The sequence below is a fragment of the Fulmarus glacialis genome, unplaced genomic scaffold (genome assembly GCF_000690835.1).
Source record: "Fulmarus glacialis isolate BGI_N327 unplaced genomic scaffold, ASM69083v1 scaffold988, whole genome shotgun sequence".
NCBI classification, from domain to species: domain Eukaryota; kingdom Metazoa; phylum Chordata; class Aves; order Procellariiformes; family Procellariidae; genus Fulmarus; species Fulmarus glacialis.
The window spans coordinates 14,116-36,658 of NW_009226125.1; the positions used below are offsets into that span (position 1 = coordinate 14,116).

Sequence of the window (22,543 nt, forward strand, 5' to 3'; positions counted from 1 at the left end):
GGCCCCTCATATTCAGCCAGCTGTTGACCAATACTCCCAAGTCCTTTTCTGCCAGGCAGCTTTCCAGTCACTCTTCCCCAAGCCTTATGGGGCTTCATTCTGCTCCCCGCCCCTGTCTTCCAGCTCAGTGGGCTGGGTACCTGGAGAAAAATTGGTCTTACTATTAAAGACTGAGGCAAAGAAGGCATTAAGTACCTCAGCCTTTTCCTCAGCCTTTTCCTCAGCCTTTGTCACTATGTTTCCCCCTGCATTCAATAAAGAATGAAGATTCTCCTTAGCCCTCCTTTTGTTGCTAATGTATTTATAGAAATATTTTTTATTGTCTTTTATGGCAGTAGGCAGATTAAGTTCTCGTTGGGCTTTGGCCCTTTTAATTTTCTCCCTGCAGGACCTCATGACATCCTTGTAGTCCTCCCGAGTTGGCTGCCCTTTCTTCCAAAGACCATGAAACCCTCTTTTTTTTCTTTACGTCCAGCCAAAGCTCTCTGTTCAGCCAGGCCGATCTTCTTCCCTGCTGGCTCGTCTTTCGGCGCATAGGGACAGCCAGCTCCTGGGCCTTTCAGATTTCCTTCTTGAAGAATGTCCAGCCTTCCTGGACTCCTTTGCCCTTCAGGACTGCCTCCCAAGGGACTCTGTCAACCAGGCTCCTAAACAGGCCAAAGTCTGCCTTCCAGAAGCCCAAGGTAGCAGTTCTGCTAATCCCCCTCCTTACGTCTCCAAGAATCAAAAACTCTATCTAATTTCATGATCGCTGTGCCCAAGACAGCCTCCGACCATCACATCACACACAAGTCCTTCTCTGTTCACAAACAACAGGTCCGGCAGGGCACCATCCCTAGTTGGCTCCCTCACCAACTGTGTCAGGAAGTTACCTTCCAACCACTCCTCCTGGGCTGTTTCTGCTCTACTGTATTGTATTTCCAGCAGACGTCTGGTAAGTTGAAGTCCCCCACGAGAACAAGAGCTAGTGATAGTGAGACTTCTCCCACTGCTTATAGAATACTTCATCTGCCTCTTCATCCTGGCTGGGGGGTCTGTAACAGACTCCCGCCATGATATCTGCCTTGTTGGCCTTCCCCCTGATTCTGACCAATGAACACTCGACCCTTTCATCAGCATCGTCAAGCTCTAGACAGCCAAAACACTCCCTAACACACAGGGCTACCCCACCGCCTCTCCTTCCTTGCCTATCCCTTCCGAAGAGTTTATAGGTATCCATTGCAGCACTCCAGTTGTGGGAGTCATCCCACCATGTTTCCGTGATTGCAACTATATCATAGTTTTCCAGCTGCACAATGGCTTCCAGCTCCTCCTGTTTGTTGCCCCTGCTGTGAGCATTGGTGTAGATGCACTTCAGTTAGGCTATTGATCCTGCCACCTTTTTTGGGGCAGAAGCCCTAATTCTGTTCTGAGGCACTTCCATGGTTTCTAATACATCAATAACCCTTGTGACTTTGCTGCTGTGTGGATCTCCATCCCCTACCTCCACTGAGACGGCAGACCGAAGGACCACGCTAGCACACCATCCCTCAAACATTGGCGTGCTGCCCCCAGGGTTATCTCTAGCGAGCCTGGTTTTATCCCTTTCCCCCTTCAAATCAGGGAGGATGCTCTGCTGTTGCCCCTGCTGTCCTGCTTCCCCTTGCCTCGTTGCATGACCCCACTTGTCTCGGTGCCCCCCGAGCACCCAAGGGAGCCCCCTAAGCATGCCTCAACTTGGCTTTGCACATGTGCCTCTCCCAGCTAAACAGAGACATAGCCGTTGTGTTTTATTGATGGGATTTCTTCATAACCTCTTCCCAAGCCTGCAGATCTTCTGAACACTGATTTCTTTTTAAAGCTCAGGCTATTGAAGCAGAAGCCTGTTCAGAAACCATTCCTGGGCTGCAGACCCTGCGCTGACCTCTCGGCGTGTGGCTCCAGCCTGAGCCCCACCGGAGACATGAACGGATGCTTAAGTGTTTTGCTGAATGGCAAATATTTTGATTTGAGATCAGATAGCAAATATTGCAGGACTTACGTTATCTTTTGCTTATTTTGAGGGTTAATTATGATTTATTCCAGTATGCCTGCTCTGGGGAAATGTGGTTATTTTCTAATTTATTTGAAAAAATATGTTTCAACTGAGAATATGTGAATTTTATGTGAAATTGAAGACACTAATACTAATCAGGAATGTGAAATTAGATTTATGTAACCCTGCTGAATTTGGATAAAATTTCTTACTGTTATTTCTTGAATTTACTCTAAAGAGTAAACTTTGTCTTTCCTTACTACAGGATTTCCTGCGAGATCTATTTTTGCAGCATAACAAGACGGTTGCTGAAGCAAAGCTGGAAGAATATACTGATACCATGGTAAGAAAAGATAGCGTTAATATTGTTTAGTTTATAGTACTGCCTAAAAATCTCCTTCAGGGTCAATGTCTATAGGGCCATAAATGCCCTCTTAAAAGGTGTACCTTTTCCAAGAGATCCCTGTGGAAAGTTAGCACATGCTGCTGCTGTTTCATTCCTCTGCACTGGACATCAGCTGTGAACAGCATTTCATGTATTTCTGCTTTGAGTTGAACTGTTTATTATGAGAAAATAGCTCGACTTTACGCCAAAGCAAACTGAGCCCTAAATCCATTTTTAAAAAGTAGTTGAGGTGCATCCTTCTTCAGGGTACGTTCAGCCTCAGCCAGATCTCCAGCTCCTTCCCTCGCTCCCTCCTAGCAAATCCTTTTGCTCCCAAGACACGCAGGTATCCAGCTCTTCTGCTCTGCAAAGCCCAGCAAGCCTTGCTGGCTCCCTGCTGCTTCCCTGAAAAGTTCGGAGGTTGAAGGCTTCAACTCTTCCCCTGCCTTATCAGAATATAGCTTTTATCCTGCAAACAGCAACATTATATTTGGTGTAAGTTTAGCATCAGTCACCTGGATTTCAGAGCAACTTATTATATCTAACCATCTAAAAACAAGAAAAGAAAAAAAAAAAAGCTCATTTCTGATATTCTCAAGGGTATCCTTTGAGTTCCACTAGCAGATATCTACCATTGCAATTTTATAAAGGATTTTCAGATGGGACTGCCTTGATTGTTGGCACAAAATCTGTGTTTGTACCTAAAGAACAGCTTGGTATGCAAGCAAACAAGGAGCTGCCCACATATTTTGCAATATCATGTTAAGTATGCATGATGCATCTGTGCCTAGAAACGTGACCCTTCAGAGCAAAGTGAAAAACTGTACCATTACAGAAGAGTGTAGATTTTTTTCATATTTATAGGACAGTGAAGGGAGAGGAATGCAAGCTACAGAAATTATTTTCCAACTGGCAGAGCTTGAAAACAATAAAACCCCATAAACTACAGCTAGAACAAAAACCTTCCTGGTAGTGCTTGCAGGTAGCAAATAGCTTTTATGCTGCTCCATTAAGATTTCCATCCCCAGTGGCTAATCTCTGATCAGGTGCTGGGGAATAGGAGATCTGAAGCTTGTAGACATTGAGCGGCTCATTTCCTCCAACTTCTTTCCCCTTCCAATAATTTCCCAAGAAAGATCTGCCATTTCTGCTGCCCCAATGCAGCCAGATATCAGTGCAGCCTGGGGCTGACAGCCAGGAGGTCTGGTTTCTATTCCCATGGTTTTTTATAGATTGGCTTTGTACCTTTGGAAAGGCAGTTTAGTCTCTATGCTACAGGATAAGATTTGATCTGGGAAAAGGGATGCTTTGTATATCTGGGGAAATCTACGATCTGAAATGCAAATCTGGCTCGTGAGGACAAAAGTTTGCAAAGCCACAATGCCAAAAGAATCAGGGATGTTAATTGTTATTAGAAAATGAGGATATGGCAGATGATTTTTTTTCCCTTGTGATTCTTTGCTATAAACTGAAGATCAAGGATGTTTACAAACACACCTGATCCCAAGAGCTAAGGCAGGGTGTGAAATTACCGCACGTGTAATCTTACCCTGTGATATCCCGTAGTAAAATAGAGGATATGAATTCTGTACGTCACGGCAAAGTATCTACATGGACAGCATCTCTATAGTAGCTGCACGAAATGATTGCATGGGAACTTACCTGAAGTAGGAGGGCAAAATTACAAGGAGGGAAGAAAGAGTCAGTCTTACATTTGCAGTGCTGGATTAAAAAGGGAGAAGTGACTCGAGGAGTCAAGGCCCAGGACAATGAGAGCTCTTTGCTTTCTCTGCTTTCCACGCGGAGTGGGGAGCTGCTGAAGTGCAGAGTCCCGATGGGACTCTGCCACCATCACTACTGTCTGGGAAAACAGGGGAACAGTGGCCCTTACATTTCATTCCTGAGGCTTTCACAGACTTTCTGTTGTATCGTTAGCAACCAGCAGCACCAATCCCTTTACTGCAGAGTGGAAATACTTATATTTCTCTCCCCTATTACTTTGCTCCCACCCTTTTCTCTGTTTAGAGCGCAAGGTCTTCAGAACAAGGACTTGTTTCTGCTGCACACAGCTACAGGGTCTCTCAGGGTGGTCCCTCTATCCTACTCAGGGCTTTCAAGTGCCACTGTAATAACATTCAGTTGAAATAAGCTGTGTCCCAAAGAGCTGTAAACCCATCTGTCTCCATAGGACTTTACAGATCTCTGCCCTCTTTTCTGTACATCCACAGCCGGATGCACACATCTTAAGCAGCTACTGATATATTGAGTTGATCCTAGAGCCTTCTGGAGACAAGGATAAAGGGGAAAAGATAGAAACTATCATTTTAAAGAAGCTAGCCCAGGCATGAGAAAAAAAAAGAAAAAAAGCAATTTATCATTCTGTGCTGGGTGTTTGCAGCTTTAGCTTGTGAGAGGTGTGAGCAGATATCATACCGACCAGGGCATGCTAAATACTTGCTGAAACAGTAGCACATGCAACACTGACATTCACTTTTTGCATTGCTTTATGTTAATAATGTCAGACTGAGTATAAAAATGTCCTTTAATTTGAGCCAGCATACCATCTTTGCCCACCACAAGCTAAAATTCCAGAGAGGCAATAATGTAAGTGCAGTGACTAATAATTCAACAAGCATTCGTCATGTACTACAGCATTTGAAAGTTAGTACATGGAGATGGCTGAGGATGAAATCTTAGCCCCAGGGAACATATAGAAATCCTCTCAGCCGTAATGATGCCAGGGTTTTGCTGTGCTTATCTGCAAAGGTTCTCCTGGGGACTGAGCTACGTACCCCAAGCACACAAGCCTGCAGCTGGCTAGCTGAGGGCTCTTCGTCTTCTCAGTGTAAAGGGGAACAGGTTGACTTCTCCCTGAAGATGGTCTGTGTCCATGAGTATGCATTGTGGACTACCTTTATTGTACACTGGGGGGACTTCTGATGCTTTTGTGGCTGCTGCCTGTCCCCTGTGCGAGGACAATTCTAGAGGCTCAGCATGGTCACTTCTTTGGCTGTGAAAGCCTGTCTGTCTGTCTGTGCTCAGTGCCAATGCCAGTGTACTTATGCAGGGAAATAAAAGTCAAAGCACAGAAAATCCAGGTGATTTAGCCCCTTAACACCTTACTGGCCAAGCTAGCTTATCTGTGTTAATGAAGTCTCTTATGAACACCAAAAAAAAGGTGTAATAATGGAAAGACAAGTCTTTGTTGTATTGACAAAAGCCTAAACAAAGTTTGTTATGTTTGTTAACACACTGAGCAAACTTCCCAAAGCCCTAGAAATATGATAGGAGTATAGCCTAAAAGACTGGTTGCCTAAAGGAGCAGTCTTTGTACATCCCTTCTCCATGGCAGTGGCCTCCCTCCTAGGTGGCTCCGTAAGGATCCCGTGACCCCCAAGAGACTCCATCTCCAGTGACGCACTGACACTGACAACCATCAATCTTCTAACCCCAGCCACCACTATGGGAGCCCCGCCATCCCCAGGGAGCTTCCTCCTGGCTTTGGGTGGGTGCGATTCCTCTCGTTGCTTTGCTGGGTGTTGTAAAGAGTGGACCCGCACGGCTGATGAACACAATGGAGGGAAACCTGCTTCCCATGTCCCTTCTAGACTTAATCCCAGCGGTGCTGTCACCTCCAGTTTTGTGCCACACTTGCTGTAGCATAAACCAGGGGAAGCAGAAAATCCCATTTAAGCTCAAACTTCATTTCTGAAGATCAAAACCAACAGAACTCGGGAGCCTGGAGGCTTTTGAAAACCCCAGCAGATAATGCCTTGGTCTTTCAGGAACTAAACGCTCTTAGAAATCCTGCACTAAACGACCCGTCTAGATTACACAGGCAATCTGGTCGGGCAGAGCACTGAGCTTTCGTCCCGAGGATAACTTGCTGGCCACAGGGCCCTCCTGTCACTCTGCAAAAGCCTTTGTGCCCCCGTCCGTCCCTAAGGAAAGAAGCCATAGGCAGTCCTGCAGCTCGGGCACGTGCCTGTCTTCATACACCCTCAGTAACTTTTGTACTCACTGGCCAATTTTAGTTACAGCTGTCAGGTATAGATGGCCCCGACATATATATTTGTGAGAGCAGGAGGTCAGGCAAGAGCCAACTCTTCCCATGTCCCACCTGAGGGATAAAACACTTTATTACACACGGTAGAGAAGGTTTAAAAGCAGGCTTTAGTGACTCCACTGATCACAGAACTATTTATTTTGGTTGTTTACTTCTCTCCTTATCTCTGTCACGGAAAATAATTCAGACTTATAATCTTATATTGCTCTTCAAAGCACGCGTGTGTTTGTCATATCCTGGTGTTTCAGTGGCCTTCTTTACAACACCGGACCGGGAAAGCAGAGATATTTCCTTTGCTGAATTCAAAGCCAATGGCAGTTTTGATTTTGCACTTAAAAAACCGAGATGTAACAACTCTTATTTTGCAAACCCAGCTCTTACTTACTTACTCTGTCTGGCTCAGAGTGCAGGGACTACATTCAAACAAACAGAACTAAGACTCCCCTGGTGCACTGCCATTAAAATGTCAGTGAATTAATTTGTGCAAACACTTTAAAACATGGGGTAGTTTGACAGTGAAATAAATGCATCATTTTATAAAGCATACTGCTGAATGCAACAAAGCTTTTAGTAAAACTGAGTGCTATTTAAACATGCCAGACCTTATCCTTAACCACATTGAAATGTTTCATATCAGCCTGGCAGCATAAATATAGCTTTCAAGAGTGTAAACTGAAAATCCATCAAGTTTAACATATCAAGATGGTGTGTAAAGGCAAAAGTTTAAATTAGAAACAATCTCATAACGATTCCAAACATCTACTTCTCCCATGATGGACGCTTTGTCATATGGGGTGGGTACCCTCTGTCATTCTTTGTGTACTTATGTACACAATTAGCAGATCAGATCAATGCTTGTTATTTGAAAGTTTAATTAATAAACATTTCCCCAGGCTTTTCCCAAGTAATGCAGCCCAAGATTGCTATGGAGTGGGTATGCATGAGCTCCAGTTGTCCGGATAATAAGATTAGGTCTATCTTATTAGATGTGGTACCTGGACTAATTCAGTGAACACTATTCTATCTTCCCTACATGTTTTCCATCTTTCATGTGGAAGTCACTAGACAAGAATTAGCTCGGCCTAGCTCTTCCAGCCAGACTTTTCTTTTCTTTCTGTTGACTGGTATGGGCAATCAAAATATTGCATATGTTTAAAATTTTATCCAGGTTACTTGTTTCAGAAAAAGGCAAAACAAGTTGAAAACACAAAGATTCTCTCTTGGTATTGCAAAAGCAGAGCTGAGTGAAGGAGGTCAGAGAGGGGAGCTGGTTAGCTGTAAGTAGACATGGTCAACCACTGAAAGTTTAATGTTAAGCTGAAAGATAGGGTGCAAACGAAGCAAATTGACTGGGGATGTTGCTTTTCATTAAATGTTCCACTAAGGAAAGTATTATCGCTGCAGTTAAATGTGTTTTAATGGGGTCTGCGCTACTGCTGGAATATTGTAAAGGGTTCAGAAATGGATACAGTTGAAAACCACCAGCTCGGAAAATTGATAATGAAGCAGAAAGACTTTCACATCTAAACCATCACCTCTAATCTAGCCTGTCTCATTAAGGGTGCACAAAGCTTTTCAGCCTCCTGGCTATTTGCAACATCTGAAACCATGAAAACATGCTGCACCCACAAAGTAGAGCAAATGCAGGGCAGGTGGGACACTCAAAGTCCCAAGACAAGAATAGCTATGCTAGGGTGCTTATTTACTTATTCCGTGCAAAACGAGATGAGACTTTAGGTGTTTCACTGAAAAAGAGACTCATGGCTTGTCTCAGAGAGGGCTACGTAAAATGAAAAATGGGCCCTAAGTCTGCCTCTGGATTGGGAACCACCAAGTCTGTTCTGGTCCCAGAAGCTGCCACCACGGTCAGCATTTATAGGTGTTTATCAGCGAGCTTGTACGGAGGTCAGGACCTCGTGGTCACGGAGCTGAACTTCTCCCAAAAGCTCTGTGTGTTTGCTTTCCTGAGGCATAACAGAGGGAAAAACGTACCTGAATCTGAAGTCTAGGCTGAAACACTGGCTTTTAGTCTCAAGAGAGTAATTCTGAGATGCACAGAGAATGGGAGAAAATAAAAAACACTTTCAGGAACTCAGAATCCAGGTGAAGTTCAAAGAGTGCTAAAGGCAGTAAGTTTTAGTGTGTTTTGGTAAGCACATTGTACCTTTGTGTGAAGAAAAGACTAGTGCAGTGCCTTCAGCCAGAGCTGCCCTGCCCCAGACAGCAGAGCCCCTGAGAGCTTCACCCAGCGCTTCCCACCAAACACTGTCCTCTCCCACCACGCCAGGCGTGCCGCTTTATGGTGACTTCTTACAGACCGTGTGGGTAGCTAATGCTCCTCGGTGGCCTAAACGGAGGGATTTAGAGTGACATTTTCAAAAGCACTTAAGTTACTGTAGAGCCTAGAGACTATGGTATTCCCACCACCCAGAAGTTGGTACTTTCTCTAGCTGGCTAAAGAGGGGTTGTCTCCATAATTTTCCTTTACGGAGTATTTTTCAGATCAATAGCATAAGCTGGATGTTGCAAAGCCACCTGCAGTGGAGAGTCTGCAAAAGTGAGCCAGTAAGGGTATCTCCCGCTCTCCTCACACAACAAACAAAACCAGGTTAGGCACTGATGTCCCATTTGGAGAGAGGCTTTTAAAATCTTATCATCTGGGATGATTTATTTCTAGAAGGAACATTAACCATTTTCTATTGCCTGCAGAATAACTCCTTTGTCAGCCAGGAACCGAAAGCTCAGGTTTTTCTCTCTGATGGCAGTGGGAGGCTGTCATTGCAAGGACATTTCTCTTCTTGGTGCCACCAGTGAAGGCAGCTCCCACTCCCATCCCTGCCTCCAGCCTTGTCCCATTGTGGCCCCAGCAGAGACCAGGGAAACATCCCATATTGCAGTGGGATAACTGATGGGGCAAAAGGCAGGATGGAAGAAGTTAGATAAGCTGGAGAGGGACAATTTGGATTGACGCAGCGTGAGAGAATTCCTCAGGATGGCTCAGCAGCTTTATTTATCTCTCCAGCTCTAGGGTGAAGGAAGATTCAGCGGACTTTCTTCTGTCATTTAGTGGCTCCGCACAGAGCGTATGCTCGGCAGAGGCCAGTGAAACAAGAAAGCGGCTTTCCTTGTGCCACTGAACACCCGCATGGCTCACAGGATATGATTTTTCCAAAGATCTCAGTATGAGCCTTCAATCGTTCATAGGACTTTTATACTGTCTTTCAGTGGGAGAAAAAGTGAACCCATATCAGGTGCTCTTCAAAAATCCTATCCAAACCTCAGTAGTGTAAATCATGCAGAAAAATTAATGGAATAAGATCCTGTTGCAGAATCTTATCTAAACCCAGTGCAATAAAGGGTTACCATAGGCTCACCATCCTCAGTGTAGATGCCTGCCCTCGAGCAAGGGGCAGGGAGGAGGCAGCGCTGACAAAATAGGCATTGTATTTATGCAAGGATTCCCTGTGAAATTGCAGCTTTTCAAATAATATCTCTTGTCATGCACGCGTCAGGCTCTGCCCCAGTTTCACTGCTGGCAAGTGCTCGGGACCTGCTGCTGGCTCTCCCCACAGCTCCCGCGTGGTCAGGCTGTGTCACAGCGGATGGTCCTCTCCCTCTAAGCCTCCTGAGATGGGGACTGGTATGGGCCTTCTCCAGTAGGTGTGCAATTAATTACACGAAAGATTTGTAGTGACCTGGTTACTTATAACATTAGATAAGCAAATGAGATTCATGAAGGTAAGATTAAAGCACATTCCATTACTGAGTATCTGACAAAGAATGGCAACCCATCGTAGTAAAATATTAATCTTACCCTCCCCCCCCAATGTGGAATACATTTTTTCTAGAACTTTGAGCATAAGTTATTCAGGTTTGCAACCCGTTAAACATCTCCCCCTTTTTCCCTGTAACAGACTCTTATTTGTGCCTTGCAGAGAAACACAGTACCACATACAACAAATAAATAAATAGTACCTGGCGGTGACTCATCGAAAAGATCGTATTAAGAAAAAGATAATATTAAGGAAAGGCTAACTTTTGTATTCACACAGATTAACCTCTTGACGTTGGCAGCCTGAATCTCCCTCCCAGCCAAGCAAAGCCCGCCGGCTTTAGCGGCGTAAACCCCCAACTTGAGTGTGTATCAGAAGGTGACATTTGCACCTCAGCCGCTCAGTAGCCACAGCAACAGTCAAAGATAAGGATGGAGTCAGGCTTGAAGTGGTTTTTTGGCATTTTTTTTCAGGGGCCATGGCAAGGCCAGTATTTAGTTTCTTAAGGCGTTTGCTGGAGACCTGTCTTTATCCCTGTGTAAGGCAAGAAGGGAGCGATGCTGGTATTTGATTGCTTGGGTTGTCGCTGTCAGAAAGCAGGAGGGTTTTGCTATGCTCTTGTGCCACCCTTGCACTTGGTGCTAGCAGAGGACGCCGTGCTGCCTGGGGCTTGGGCAAGCACCCTGAGCAAGCAAAGGTGAGGGCACAGGGCAGAGCAAAATGTGTATTGGCTTTTTTGTATGTGTGTTCTCCTCATGGCCTATCTATTTCCTCTCTGTCTTCTTGATTTTTAGATGAAAATCTTTGACAAAAACAAAGATGGACGGCTGGACCTGAATGACCTGGCAAGGTAGGCTTTAATAATATTGACGGGGTTGTTCAGCTTGCAATGGCAGATCCAGGCAAGGTGATGAACTCCCTCCGGGGACATGCATTTGAATCCTACCTCGTTTCAAATTAAATCAGGTACTCTGATGTAGGTATCCCAGATCTCTAATGCATGATCCCCATTGCAATAGTCTGCGAACCTAGAGCCAGTGACATTGAGCAATGCCAGGACCTGTTTGTGCGTCACCAACACGCTCTGGCATGATCCGTGCTACCTCTGCGATGCTCTTCAGGAGGTGATGAAGCAGCCAGTGGCACCATTTCTCCAAAAGAAGGATGGCAATCCCCTTCAGCAGGGTCAGAGATGTGCATTTATTTCACATCATCATGCACAGCAGGGATTGCAAAGAATTTTTGCTGCTTGTTTGAGGAATAAAGGTACCACCGCAAAGGAGCTTTCCAATGGCAGTAAGAAAGGACTTGGAGAGACAAGGTGAAGACACTTGTGAATGAAGCTGGGGACCCAGTCACGGGCCTCTGTCTCTTTTCTGTCCTTATTACCTCAGAGGCTTTTATACGATTTTTCACACATACAGATAGAGCGTATGCCTCTGTCTGTAAATGGATGTGCGATGACTGGATGGGACTTTAAATGTGCAGGTACAGTCTTAAAACACTGGTTTGGGGGATGAGAGGAGAGAGGTACTGGTTTGCCACTGTTACTTTCTGCTTGGGATCACGACAAATGCCAGCACAAATAACTGCCGTGCATGTGGCAGTTGGCTTTGACCGCTGAATATATGAAGAGAAACAGGCAGAATGGAGAATATCTAAAGGGGGTTGCTGTTGCATTTTCCTCTTAAATACGGTTCCCCTACTGCCCCCTTGCCCCATGCCAGCTGAGGCTCCCCTCTCATCTGAGCACATTTCTCACACCCTTCAGTGTGCAGACTCAGCACAGCACACCCCGTGTCGCAGGCTGTAAAAACCTCCGGGTTAGCAGAGCAGCTGCAGAGAGAAAAGCTTTTATCAGTGCTGTGAGGGACTTTGGGAGGGAGGCGGGGAAAGGGGAGGAATTTGGCCAGTCTCGGTGCTCAGGCCAATATTACTTTGTCCTTTACTTTTACAACCACCAATTCTCCCTCCAACAGAGAGCGATAAATTGCTTTTTCCTTTAATGCAGCACAGCAATCCAGTTACGAGGAATGATTGTCTGGTAGCTCTCGCTTCGGAGGCTGACCACCTCCATTGCGCTGGACCACCAGAAATGCTCTGGGAGAAGCAGTGGTTCTAAGAAACACATCTGCAGTGAGCCAAAGGGTGCCCGCCGTTCCCCATCAGACAGGGAGCGAGGCATGTGTTCATGTAACAGCCCTCCGTAAATAACCCCGCAGGCGATTTTCTTTTTTAAAGGCCTATAATCTAAAATCTCTTTGCTTTACGAACCGGAAGAGTTCGGAATAGTTTGTGTGCAGATGATACAGCGGAAAGATCGTAATTTAAATCTCTCCATTCAGGATTCTGGCGCTCCAGGAAAATTTCCTTCTTCAATTTAAAATGGATGTAAGTAATGCTATTTTTTGATGCATCAATCCCGTCTTTCTCAGCTAAGATAACCTGGCCCCAAACTTGAATCTTTTTATATTTTCTTTTTCACTTGCTTGTCCTCTCCACATATAGGCTTGCAGCACGGAAGAAAGGAGGAGAGATTTTGAGAAGATCTTTGCACACTACGACGTTGTGAGTCCCAGAGGCCGTTCCCTTGCGGTCTTTAAATGACACAGATTTAACATACGCTGCTCAGACTTCTTCCTTCTGGTGGGTGCTGTGGGGGTCACTCAGGAGCTGCAGCTGTGCCCAAGCCCACGGGCCAGGGGGCCCAGGAGCCAGGCTGGGGGGTAAGGTGGGGACAGATGCTCAGAGACCTCGTGGCAAAGGACCCATTTTGACTTTCTCCATCGCCACGGCCAGCGCTGCTGCTTTAGCAGTATCTCCCTGCAGGAGACACAAGGGATGTAGAGGAGGTGGTGGCTTTAGCTCTCGCAGTTTCTGGCAGGTTGGGACCTGCATCACCACCACGTTGAAAAATAAAACCCCTTCCAGTACTGAACCAAGGGTTATTTAGGGAGTCTGGCCCAGGTTATCCGGGCCAGATCATGACCACCTAACTGCCTGTTAGAAATCAGCAATTCAGTGCCACTTCTGACAGTCACACAACTCCCTCAGGGTGGTGGCCAGCAAGCCTCACAAAAGGGTGGGAGATGTTGCTCCTGTTTGAGGGGAAGAGATGGTTTGGGAATAAGGAAGGGATTTTAGATATTAGATATTAGGAGGAAATTCTTCACTGTGAGGGTGGTGAGACACTGGAACAGGTTGCCCAGAGAAGTTTTGGATGCCCTCTCCCTGGAAGGGTCCAAGGCCAGGTTGGATGGGGCTTTGAGCAACCTGATCTAGTGGAAGGTGCCCCTGCCCATGGTAGGGGGGGTGGTACTAGATGATCTTTAAGGTCCCTTCCAACCCAAACCATTCTATGATTCTATGATCTTCATGCTACAAAGCTTGGTGACCAGGTGGACCTACTGACCTACTTTTGACTTACTGGAGCATTTTGATGTTTCTTCCATCTTTCAGAGTAAAACAGGAGCACTTGAAGGCCCAGAAGTGGATGGGTTTGTCAAAGACATGATGGAACTGGTCAAGGTAGCTTCGTAGTTATTTCCATTTATTAATACCCTATATTTCCAAGAGGAAGATGATTGTTTTGGTAAAGTTATGTAAATAGAGGGGCTGCTGAGAAGGTAGAGTCAAATTTCACTTTGATGAGCAGCAGAAACGGATGTCATGGTCTCAGCATAAACACTCTAGAGCATTTCACCGTATCACAGAAATTCTGCCTGACAAATTAATACACCTTCACTCAGCAACTGTATTTAAGAAAGGTCCATTCTAGCTCACACTCTGAATTAGGCAGATGTTACAGCATCACAAACTGGTCGATGTGGATCAGTCATTAGAAGTTCTTTCTTCTGTTTTCACTGTGAATATGATCCTCACCAGCATGACCTCATGGTTCATTAGCTCATCACCGGGCTACACCTGAAAATGACTTGAGCTCTACCTCTAATCAAGAATATCATGCCCAGTGTGTCACCAGTTTCTCACAGACAGCAGAGCCCATCTGCATTGGATTACCTTGAGTTTCCAGATGCAGTCCAAGATACAGTTTTTGATCCAAAAATAGTCTGGTCTTTGGCTCCCTCTGAGCCTGAGCTGTTGCATTTCCACACGATGTGACCGGACGCAGGGATGGCTGCGCTCCCATGTCCTTTTAGCGGAGAGCAGAGACTGCAGCTGTACGCTGATGGCTGCGTGTGTACGTACATTATAGCCACGTGGTGTGTAGGGTCTGTAGGGAAGGGTGTGAGGACAGGCAGGATGTTGGATTTGTGCTCTGTGCACGTGTGTCCAAAGGAGCGAAGGTTGTACTTTCCCTAAGGGCCTTCATCAGCATCATCCTTGGGCACCACAAGCTGTGCATGTGAATTTGATCTCCTCCTGAGAAAGTGGGAAGCAGAGGAAGCAGTACAGCATTAGGAGCATACAGAGACAGTATAGCCTGTAAAGTATGCCTTTGGCATTCATTTGATCCACTAAAGGTACTTTTAAGTTGCTGTCTAGCCTGTAAAATGGTAGGCTGCTGACAGTAATGCCACATCACTCCTTGTGTGGCAGGTTTGAGAGAGGAAACCAGATGAAAGCACAGGTGCAGTAGTGCAGTGATCTGTATTGCACAACTTTCTGCAGACTTTTGTTTGACATGGATCAGATACTGATGGCCTTGACTAAGCACAAAAATCATGTTGCATTTCCTTACAGTTACTCACGGTCCCACACCTCTTCTGTTTTTCCAGGGCATCCTTTCCCCATTCTCTGTTCACTTCCCCACCTCGTATGAGCTGACGTGGGGTCAGGCTGTTTGGTCGCTTCTCCTTGGGTGGATTTCCCTGTCGCTGCACGGCCTGCTGCTTTACATCTGGGGAAATCCAGAGCCATTTTCTCCCTCAGCACCATTTTTCTCTTTTGCCTGCAGCCCAGCATTAGTGGTGTGGACCTGGACAAGTTCCGCCAGATCCTGCTCAACCACTGCGACGTGAACAAGGACGGGAAAATTCAGAAATCCGAACTGGCTTTGTGTCTTGGGCTTAAAATGAACCCGTAGCCGGAAGAGTGCTCGTGGTTGTGTTCCCCTTGTGAGATTTGCCTGCTGCTCCTCGTAGAAGTGTGTCCGTGCTGCTGTGTGAGCGGTGAGGAGCAGGGGCACCGCGCTGCCGGGCTGGAGAGCGGCTGCACGAAGACGTGGCAGAGTGGGATCCGCATGGAGGGCCTCCCCGCTCCACCACACTCTTTGTGGTGTTCGCTCGCTGCCGCCGCTTGTGGGTCCCCTTAGCAATGTCTCTGCCCACGAGCGCACCAGCAGCTCAGAAAAGGGGTTGCTGTTCTTCTCCTGCCCCCATGAAATGCTGCCCTGCCTGTCCCCTAGGATAGACAAGCCTCTCCTTAAAAACATCCCGTCAGTGCTCTCAAAGTGCAGCTACTAGGTGTTTCTGATGGTCGCCTTATGTGTGAAGTCATTACTTTGGTGAGTGTCGTGCTTTGTGCATTTAAAATATTGGATGGATGACAGTGTATTTGTGCAGAAATAAAAAATGGCAGTTACAGAAATTCAGTAAGATTGGAGCTTATGTGTTATATGCAGAAAGCCATCTGCCGCAGGCTGGCAGACCATACCTAGTAGCCATTTTAGGTAAAATGCATCAAATAGCAAGAGGTTTTGTGATGCCTATCAGCTGTGGTGTTTAAATCTGCCAGGAAATGAAACATGATAGATCCTTCTCATGGGGAAACCACACACACCAGGAAATGATATCACCTCCAGGATGAAGCCATGGAGTAACATCACTTCTGGAGGAAGCCTTTCTTCTGACCCAAACTGAACGGTCAGAATATACAAGGTTTCCATAAACTGAAAAACTGGAACGACAGAAGCCTAATGAGTGCAAAGTTCTTAAGCACATGCTTATTTTTTTAAATCTGTAAGAGTTAGTAAATACTTGTAACCTTTATTGAATTTAAAGCTTCCCATCACTCCCAGGCCATGAGTGTAATCCTGGAGCCTAATGGCAGCAGCATCATTTGTGCCACATATTTCCCTATTCCAAAGGCTTTGACAGCATATTCAGAAAGTGCCACACCTACGCTATCATGCCCAAATAATTCTTAATTTCCAATGAGAAAACTGTGGAGGAAGGATTGTTGGCAAAACTCCTGCACATTTCAGCATTTCTGTCTCCTACAGATGAGAGACCCAGATTTGACACAAGTGTCTTTCTGGTTATGCACTTTGCACAAGGCAGTATAATGAAACACTCCCTTTATACTCGGTTTTATAAAAATTAATCAGAAATTACCTTCAGTCAACACAAATAGAGATGAGATGCTGATTCAATAAAGCGCTTAAGAACATACACAACTTGCTCATCTTCTTGTGGTGTTCGCTCACTGCCGCCGCTTGTGGGTCCCCTTAGCAATGTCTCTGCCCACAAGCACACCAGCAGCTCAGAAAAAGGGTTGCTGTTCTTCTCCTGCCCCCATGAAATGCTGCCCTGCCTGTCCCCAAGGATAGGGACAAGCCTCTCCTTAAAAACATCCCGTCAGTGCCAGTCAGAACACCACAAGATATGCTCATTTTCTAATTTCACTGATGATAAGCTCACAGACCAAACAAGTACTAAGTGCTGTTTCACCCCAGCACGGAACTAGGGCTTTAAGCTCTAAAACTGCTTGTTATCACCCTGGCAGCAACGCAAACCACAACCGCAATAACAGAGATTTACAATGGTTCAGAACAACGATAAACAAGGAATCAGGCCTCAGCAGCAGCTCCCCAAGGCATCAGGGATGCACTTTTACTCATGGACGCTCGCTTCCATCTGAGGGAAGAGCTGTGGTCAGGAGTGCATGACAACAGATAGGAAGCCATCAGAGAAATCCCACGCACCGCTGTTTATCAGACATGCTTTATCTCCATCCTGAAGAATTTGCACAACAAATATAGTGGGGCACATCACCAACTATCTTTTCATCGTACCTCCAACAGGATGTGACTTATCAGCCTAAATAATTATGCCTTTAAGTATATTCTTCTGTTTCTCTCTCTTCTTTCAGCCTTTATATTGTTCTCATTGTTATTATTATTTTATAAACTGCAGCTTCCATTACTTTGGACATGGGAGCAATTTCTGTACCATCCCTTACAATATATTTCCACCTGTAGATATATGTTCTTTATGCTATTTGTATTTTTTGATGGTAACAGGTCCATTCTGTTTCACCCCTGTTTAAGCCTATTGATATCAGTAGAACTTTTTCTCATTTATTGAAGTATAAATTCAAGAATATCCTGCCCTGCCTCACCAAAAATACAGCAACTTTTAACCTACATAAAGATAGTCTTTTAAAGACTGTATACAGCCACAGCTCTTAATTCAAGAATTATACAACACTTCATCTATCTTTATTGAAACCTTATGCTTTTCACATCCTCTACAGCCAACAGGTTTTTTTCAAGAGACACTAAGCAGTAATGAATCTGATACGTTGGTGTCACAATGTATTTTCCTTCTTTTGTACAAATTTGTGATTTTTTTTTTAATACTGAGTTTGCTGAAGCCTTCCTCTCTGCAACTTCATGAAACTAGTTTTACTGGCTTGAAATAGGGGAATGCATAGCCTTCAGCAAGTGAGTTTACAAGAGCATTTTACAAAAAACTTTAGTAAAAAGTAACGGGGATAGTAGGTGAAAAGTTTACATACAGAACTCAGAAGAGGGTTTTTCATGTTTTGCTTTTTTTTTAAATTTAGTTCTGTATTCCCATGAGGATATTTTTTGCGTCCAGAGCAGCGACTAGAGAGCAGGAAAACAGGCATGCACACTGCCTTGTTTGCAGGGATCGTAGGGGAGAGCCATATCCCAGAGGGACTCCAGCCCAAGTGAGCTGCAGATCCCCTATAAGCAAAACAAAATGTCAGGAGATGCAGTGGGATTTGAGCCCACGTTAAAAAGGTCAGCAAGGCAATTATCAATGAGCCATGATCTTATAACCCTCTAGCCTCTAAAAGTTGATGTTATTGCGGGAGGCAGGCATTTTGAGACTTCCCGCGGAAAAGACGTGTTCCTTGCTTGAAGAGATTTTTTTTTTTTAAAGTTATTATTATTTTCATTTCAATAATGAATGATCTGTAAGGCCCTTTGGTCTCAGGCTCTGGTGATTTCATCCCTTTAAGCTGCTATAGATACACAGATAGGCAATACATTTTGATGAAACATAGCTATTGGCCATTTTGCAAATTTGAAGCATGCTTTAATGTGCAGTGTGGAGTATCTTATGTACCAAAACATGAGATACTATTTCACATTTGAATGGTTACAGGAAAAGAATTGCTTTACATTAATTATATGAAAATATCTTGCCTACAAAACCAAAAGCATTTACACACCGTGATGCCTTCTGTGCCGTAAATATATTGAAGATATGTGAGGAAGGCTTGGGGCTGTTCGATCAGTGCATCCTCTGCCAACAAAATCCTGCAGGTATCACAATATTTAGGAGCGTGCATCTTGGCAACTACAATTTGAATGCAGAAAGTGCATGAAAATGTTTTCCAAGATATTTTCCCTCGGTATTTTCATGTTTTTCTCTAGAAAAATGGGATTAAGAGATTCACGGTTTTCTATTTCTTCATAGTATGCAAATTTACTGAATCAATTTTAGCTGACTTATATTATCATATTTAACAGGTATATTTCCATAAGGCATTTAGCTACCACAAGCATAGCAGTCAATATGCACACTGCTCCCAAATGTGCCATTTTAAGGTTGTTTTTTTGCCTTTCCTTGTTTAATTGGCAAACTGCTGGATCTGGAAATCAATGTGTGAATGTCCTCAAAGCAAAGCTGTTCCTTTGCCTCCCTTTTCACTGTGAGTTGGACTCCCGTCATGCTCCCTGCTCGTCTCGGTCCTTCTCGTTTTTGGCACTTGACATAGTTTTTTTCTGGATAACTTGTCATGACAACTTTGTTCAGGAGACACTGCCTCCGACAGCTTCAGTTGACTGTGTAGAACTGATACCCGTGAAAAATGAACATTTATGGGGCTTTTTAACTCAAACCCGTCCCTCGTTTAACTTCATGGGTTTCACTGCAAATGATGCTACAGAGACACAATCTTTTCTCCCATCATTTTGAACCTCAACAAGCTGCTTGCTTATCCTGAGCCATCACCATGGAGATCTGCCGCTGGAGACCCCCAATTTCCTGAGCCAGCCTCACAATCCCAAATTGCTCATGTGCCAGCTTGCCCCTTGGTCTGTGCAGTTTTTTTCCCAGAATAATGAACCCAAATACACACGCTCACCTCATTCCCCAGCCTGAACACACTCCAGCATCTCACATCACTGACACCCAAACTGGAACCAATGAGATGTTTAGAAATCGTAACATCTAAGTTTTGGCGGTGCTTTATTTTCAGATTTTCAGCAAAATAATTCTCTCCCTTTGTTCTCACAATATTGCTTTAAATAACATGGGTGAAGCTGCCTGCACATCCTCCAAAAACGGCTTTTTATTCCTACTGAAAGCTAAGAATTGAGCATCAGCCCAAAAGAAGGGCTCAGAGCATAGGAAACCAGCACCAATTTTTGATTAATCTGCTTTTCTGTTTGTGTGGCAAGACAATAGTGTCAATATTAATGAAAACAATTGTGACTAATGCAGCCAATAAGACTATCAGAGAATCAGCTGCCACATTATAATAGGAACCCATCACGAGAAACACCTTAATTACAGCTATTATCTCTTAAAATGGCTGGGTAACTCTTACATTAATCTGATTGGAAACAGAAAGTTGCCATTACGTAGTGAGATGTTAAATGGGGCTTTGCTGTGTAATTACACGGGGTAGAGTAACTATGAAAGTCATTTTTGTATGAGGGCCACACTGACTGCTAAAGAAAAGCTCTCATTTTCTGGCTCTTCGTTGCACCTGTATTTTCAGTAATTCCATGGAGAATTGCATCTCATTTTAAGGAACATTTGCACATGGGAAAAGGGGCGGAGGGAAGAGTGCCATTATGACCAGTATAACAGAAAAATAAGGGAACTATTTGCTTAATGCCAAGAGACATCTACAGAGAGCTCCCAGAGGTAAAACCATTTCCCTGCCCTCTCTCTCTTAGCTGGGCAGCACCGATTTTCACAAGCTCATCCCACAGCAACCCATCCTGCTGCCCATCTGCCCTGTGCTCAGCCTTCATGCCGGCTTCAGGCGTTGCCCTTCCTCTTGGGTTTGTTCCTTCACATTTGCTGTCCTCCAAAAAAAGGCTTTTCCCTGCCCTGCTCCTGTGCTGGAACCTTTGCATGGCTGATGGGAGAACTGGAGCGGATGTCTCTGCCCAGGAAAACTGGCTGGCGCGATGGCACGCACAGTGCGGACAAATGCTCAGGCTGCATCTCTGGCATCATCTGGCATCTCTTTAGATGAGCTGTTTCAGGAAAAAAATGAATTCGATTGAATTTGATGGAGACACCACAGCCCACGAGAGCTATTTATTATTAGGCAACACGGCTGGAGAACGGGCATCTGCCCCAGGCTCGGAGAGACCTAGTTTGGGTTCCCTGCTCCGTCTGGCATCATGGCTGTGAAGCTCAAATGATTTCAACCTGTTCAGTCTTGCCAGCGGAAAGTTTCTGTTGTGGATGATGAAAGCACATAACTGCATGTTGAACTAGCCATCTTGGTTTGGAAGTGTACTTTCAAGGGATACATTAACATTCATGGCCATCACGTTCCCAAATACAGGAGAGCTAAAGGTGCCGGTGCCCACATGCAGTGTGAGGGACTGCATGGGCTGCACTTTATGGTGAACCTGGTCACCCCTTTGAGGTCCTCCTGCACCAGACCGTGGTAACAAAGCCCACGGAAGGATCTCCAGGCGTTATGGGGGAATACAGGGAATTTAAGCCCTAAATTAATTTTAAATCCAGCTGCGGCCCGCATCCCTGTACAGTAATGTTTGTACCAACTCTCCACGGTTCTGTTTTGTAAAGTAATCAACACCAGAGTGTAAAGAGAAAGGAACGGGTCACCGCTGATGGGGTCTGAAGAAAACACCCTTCCTGCATTTCTCTGTGAGGTGGGAGGTGGGCTTTAACACTGCTGTGCCGACTGAAGCTGCACGAGGCAACCACGAGGCTGAGTCCTCTGCCCCCAAGCTGCTGCCAGCCAGCGGAGCCCCCTCGGCTCCGATAGAGCTGGGCCAGCTCAGGAAGGCAGGAGATGTGGCCATGGCTCCATTACCAGACATATTTTAAAGCTTTTCAAGCTGGGGGTTTCTACATTAAGTAGTGCCAGTGCTAGAAAGTGGCAGCATCAAGGCTTGCTCAAGTTGACGCCACAGTTGAATCCCTCTAGCTCTGAGGGAGGCTGTTATTAGGACTGTATCCGCTTTATATGAACAAAGGCAGATTGTAACGCAGTTGTTAAGGGGTTTCTTGCAGCTGGTAGAGCTAAAGAGAACATGTTCTCATTTTTTGATTCCCTGCAAAGTCTCATGTAAGATATCACTCCCAATGCCTCATAGAAAGGAGATGGAGAAGAGAGATGTACTCAGAAATCCCGTTTGGGTGGCTGTTTGAACAGATTGCTGTCATCTGTCACTTTGGCTAACATGTCTCTAACTTTGATGGTGCGGCCAAACACAGTTTCTATTTACCATTGTTAATCCTTAGGAAACGGGTTCATTTCTCCGGCGCATAAAAACTAGGAGCCAGCAGGCTGCCAGGGCTTTGCGTGCCAGCAGGGGTGAGGATGTCCCTGGAGAAATCTTGGGTTTTAGATGAGGATTCAGTAGGAGCCGGGCGGCAGAGCCCAGAGGAACGTAGCACCTGTGGCTCAGGTGAGCCCTGCTTCAGCTGGCAGCCGGAGCGAGGGCAGCCGGTTGCTGCGGCTTAGGGGGAGAGCAGCGGCTTCTTCAGGCGCACGCTAACCGGATCATTGGGAAACCCTTGAACGCACATGAAGTTCAGGCCAATCCATTTTTTCAGTTCTTCCTGCAAGTGGAGAGCGTGCACGCGATGGCTCAGATGACACACGGTGCTTGCCAAGGCGCCACAATAACTTGATTGTTTGCCCAAGACCTAATTAATGAGATCGTCAAAGGCAACTGTTTCCTCCTTCCTGATGAGTAAATGTGCACAGGAGCATGGGCATGAGTCCGGGACGTTTCCTGGTCATTAAGCTGAGAGTGATCTGCTTGGGTTTGGGCTATGTAGAAGCTCATAAACAAATCAATAGATAGTTCAATTTTTATTATAAGGCATAAAATGTTAATGAGCATTTACAAGGCATATTACAAGGAC

General features: G+C 45.3%; 1 protein-coding gene across 1 annotated transcript in view; it reads left to right on the top strand.

Annotated features, from left to right (window-relative positions):
* The window catches only part of SCGN (secretagogin, EF-hand calcium binding protein), a gene marked incomplete at its 5' end in the record, with an annotated part of 17,412 nt that extends 2,040 nt beyond the window's left edge, over positions 1-15,372 (top strand). The window contains 6 exons of the mRNA XM_009582689.1: positions 2,280-2,357; positions 11,033-11,088; positions 12,584-12,629; positions 12,747-12,806; positions 13,698-13,766; positions 15,157-15,372. Coding sequence (XP_009580984.1) covers positions 2,280-2,357; positions 11,033-11,088; positions 12,584-12,629; positions 12,747-12,806; positions 13,698-13,766; positions 15,157-15,285 — 438 coding nt within the window. The remainder of the gene's footprint in view (positions 1-2,279; positions 2,358-11,032; positions 11,089-12,583; positions 12,630-12,746; positions 12,807-13,697; positions 13,767-15,156) is intronic.
* Positions 15,373-22,543: the final 7,171 nt, after the last annotated feature.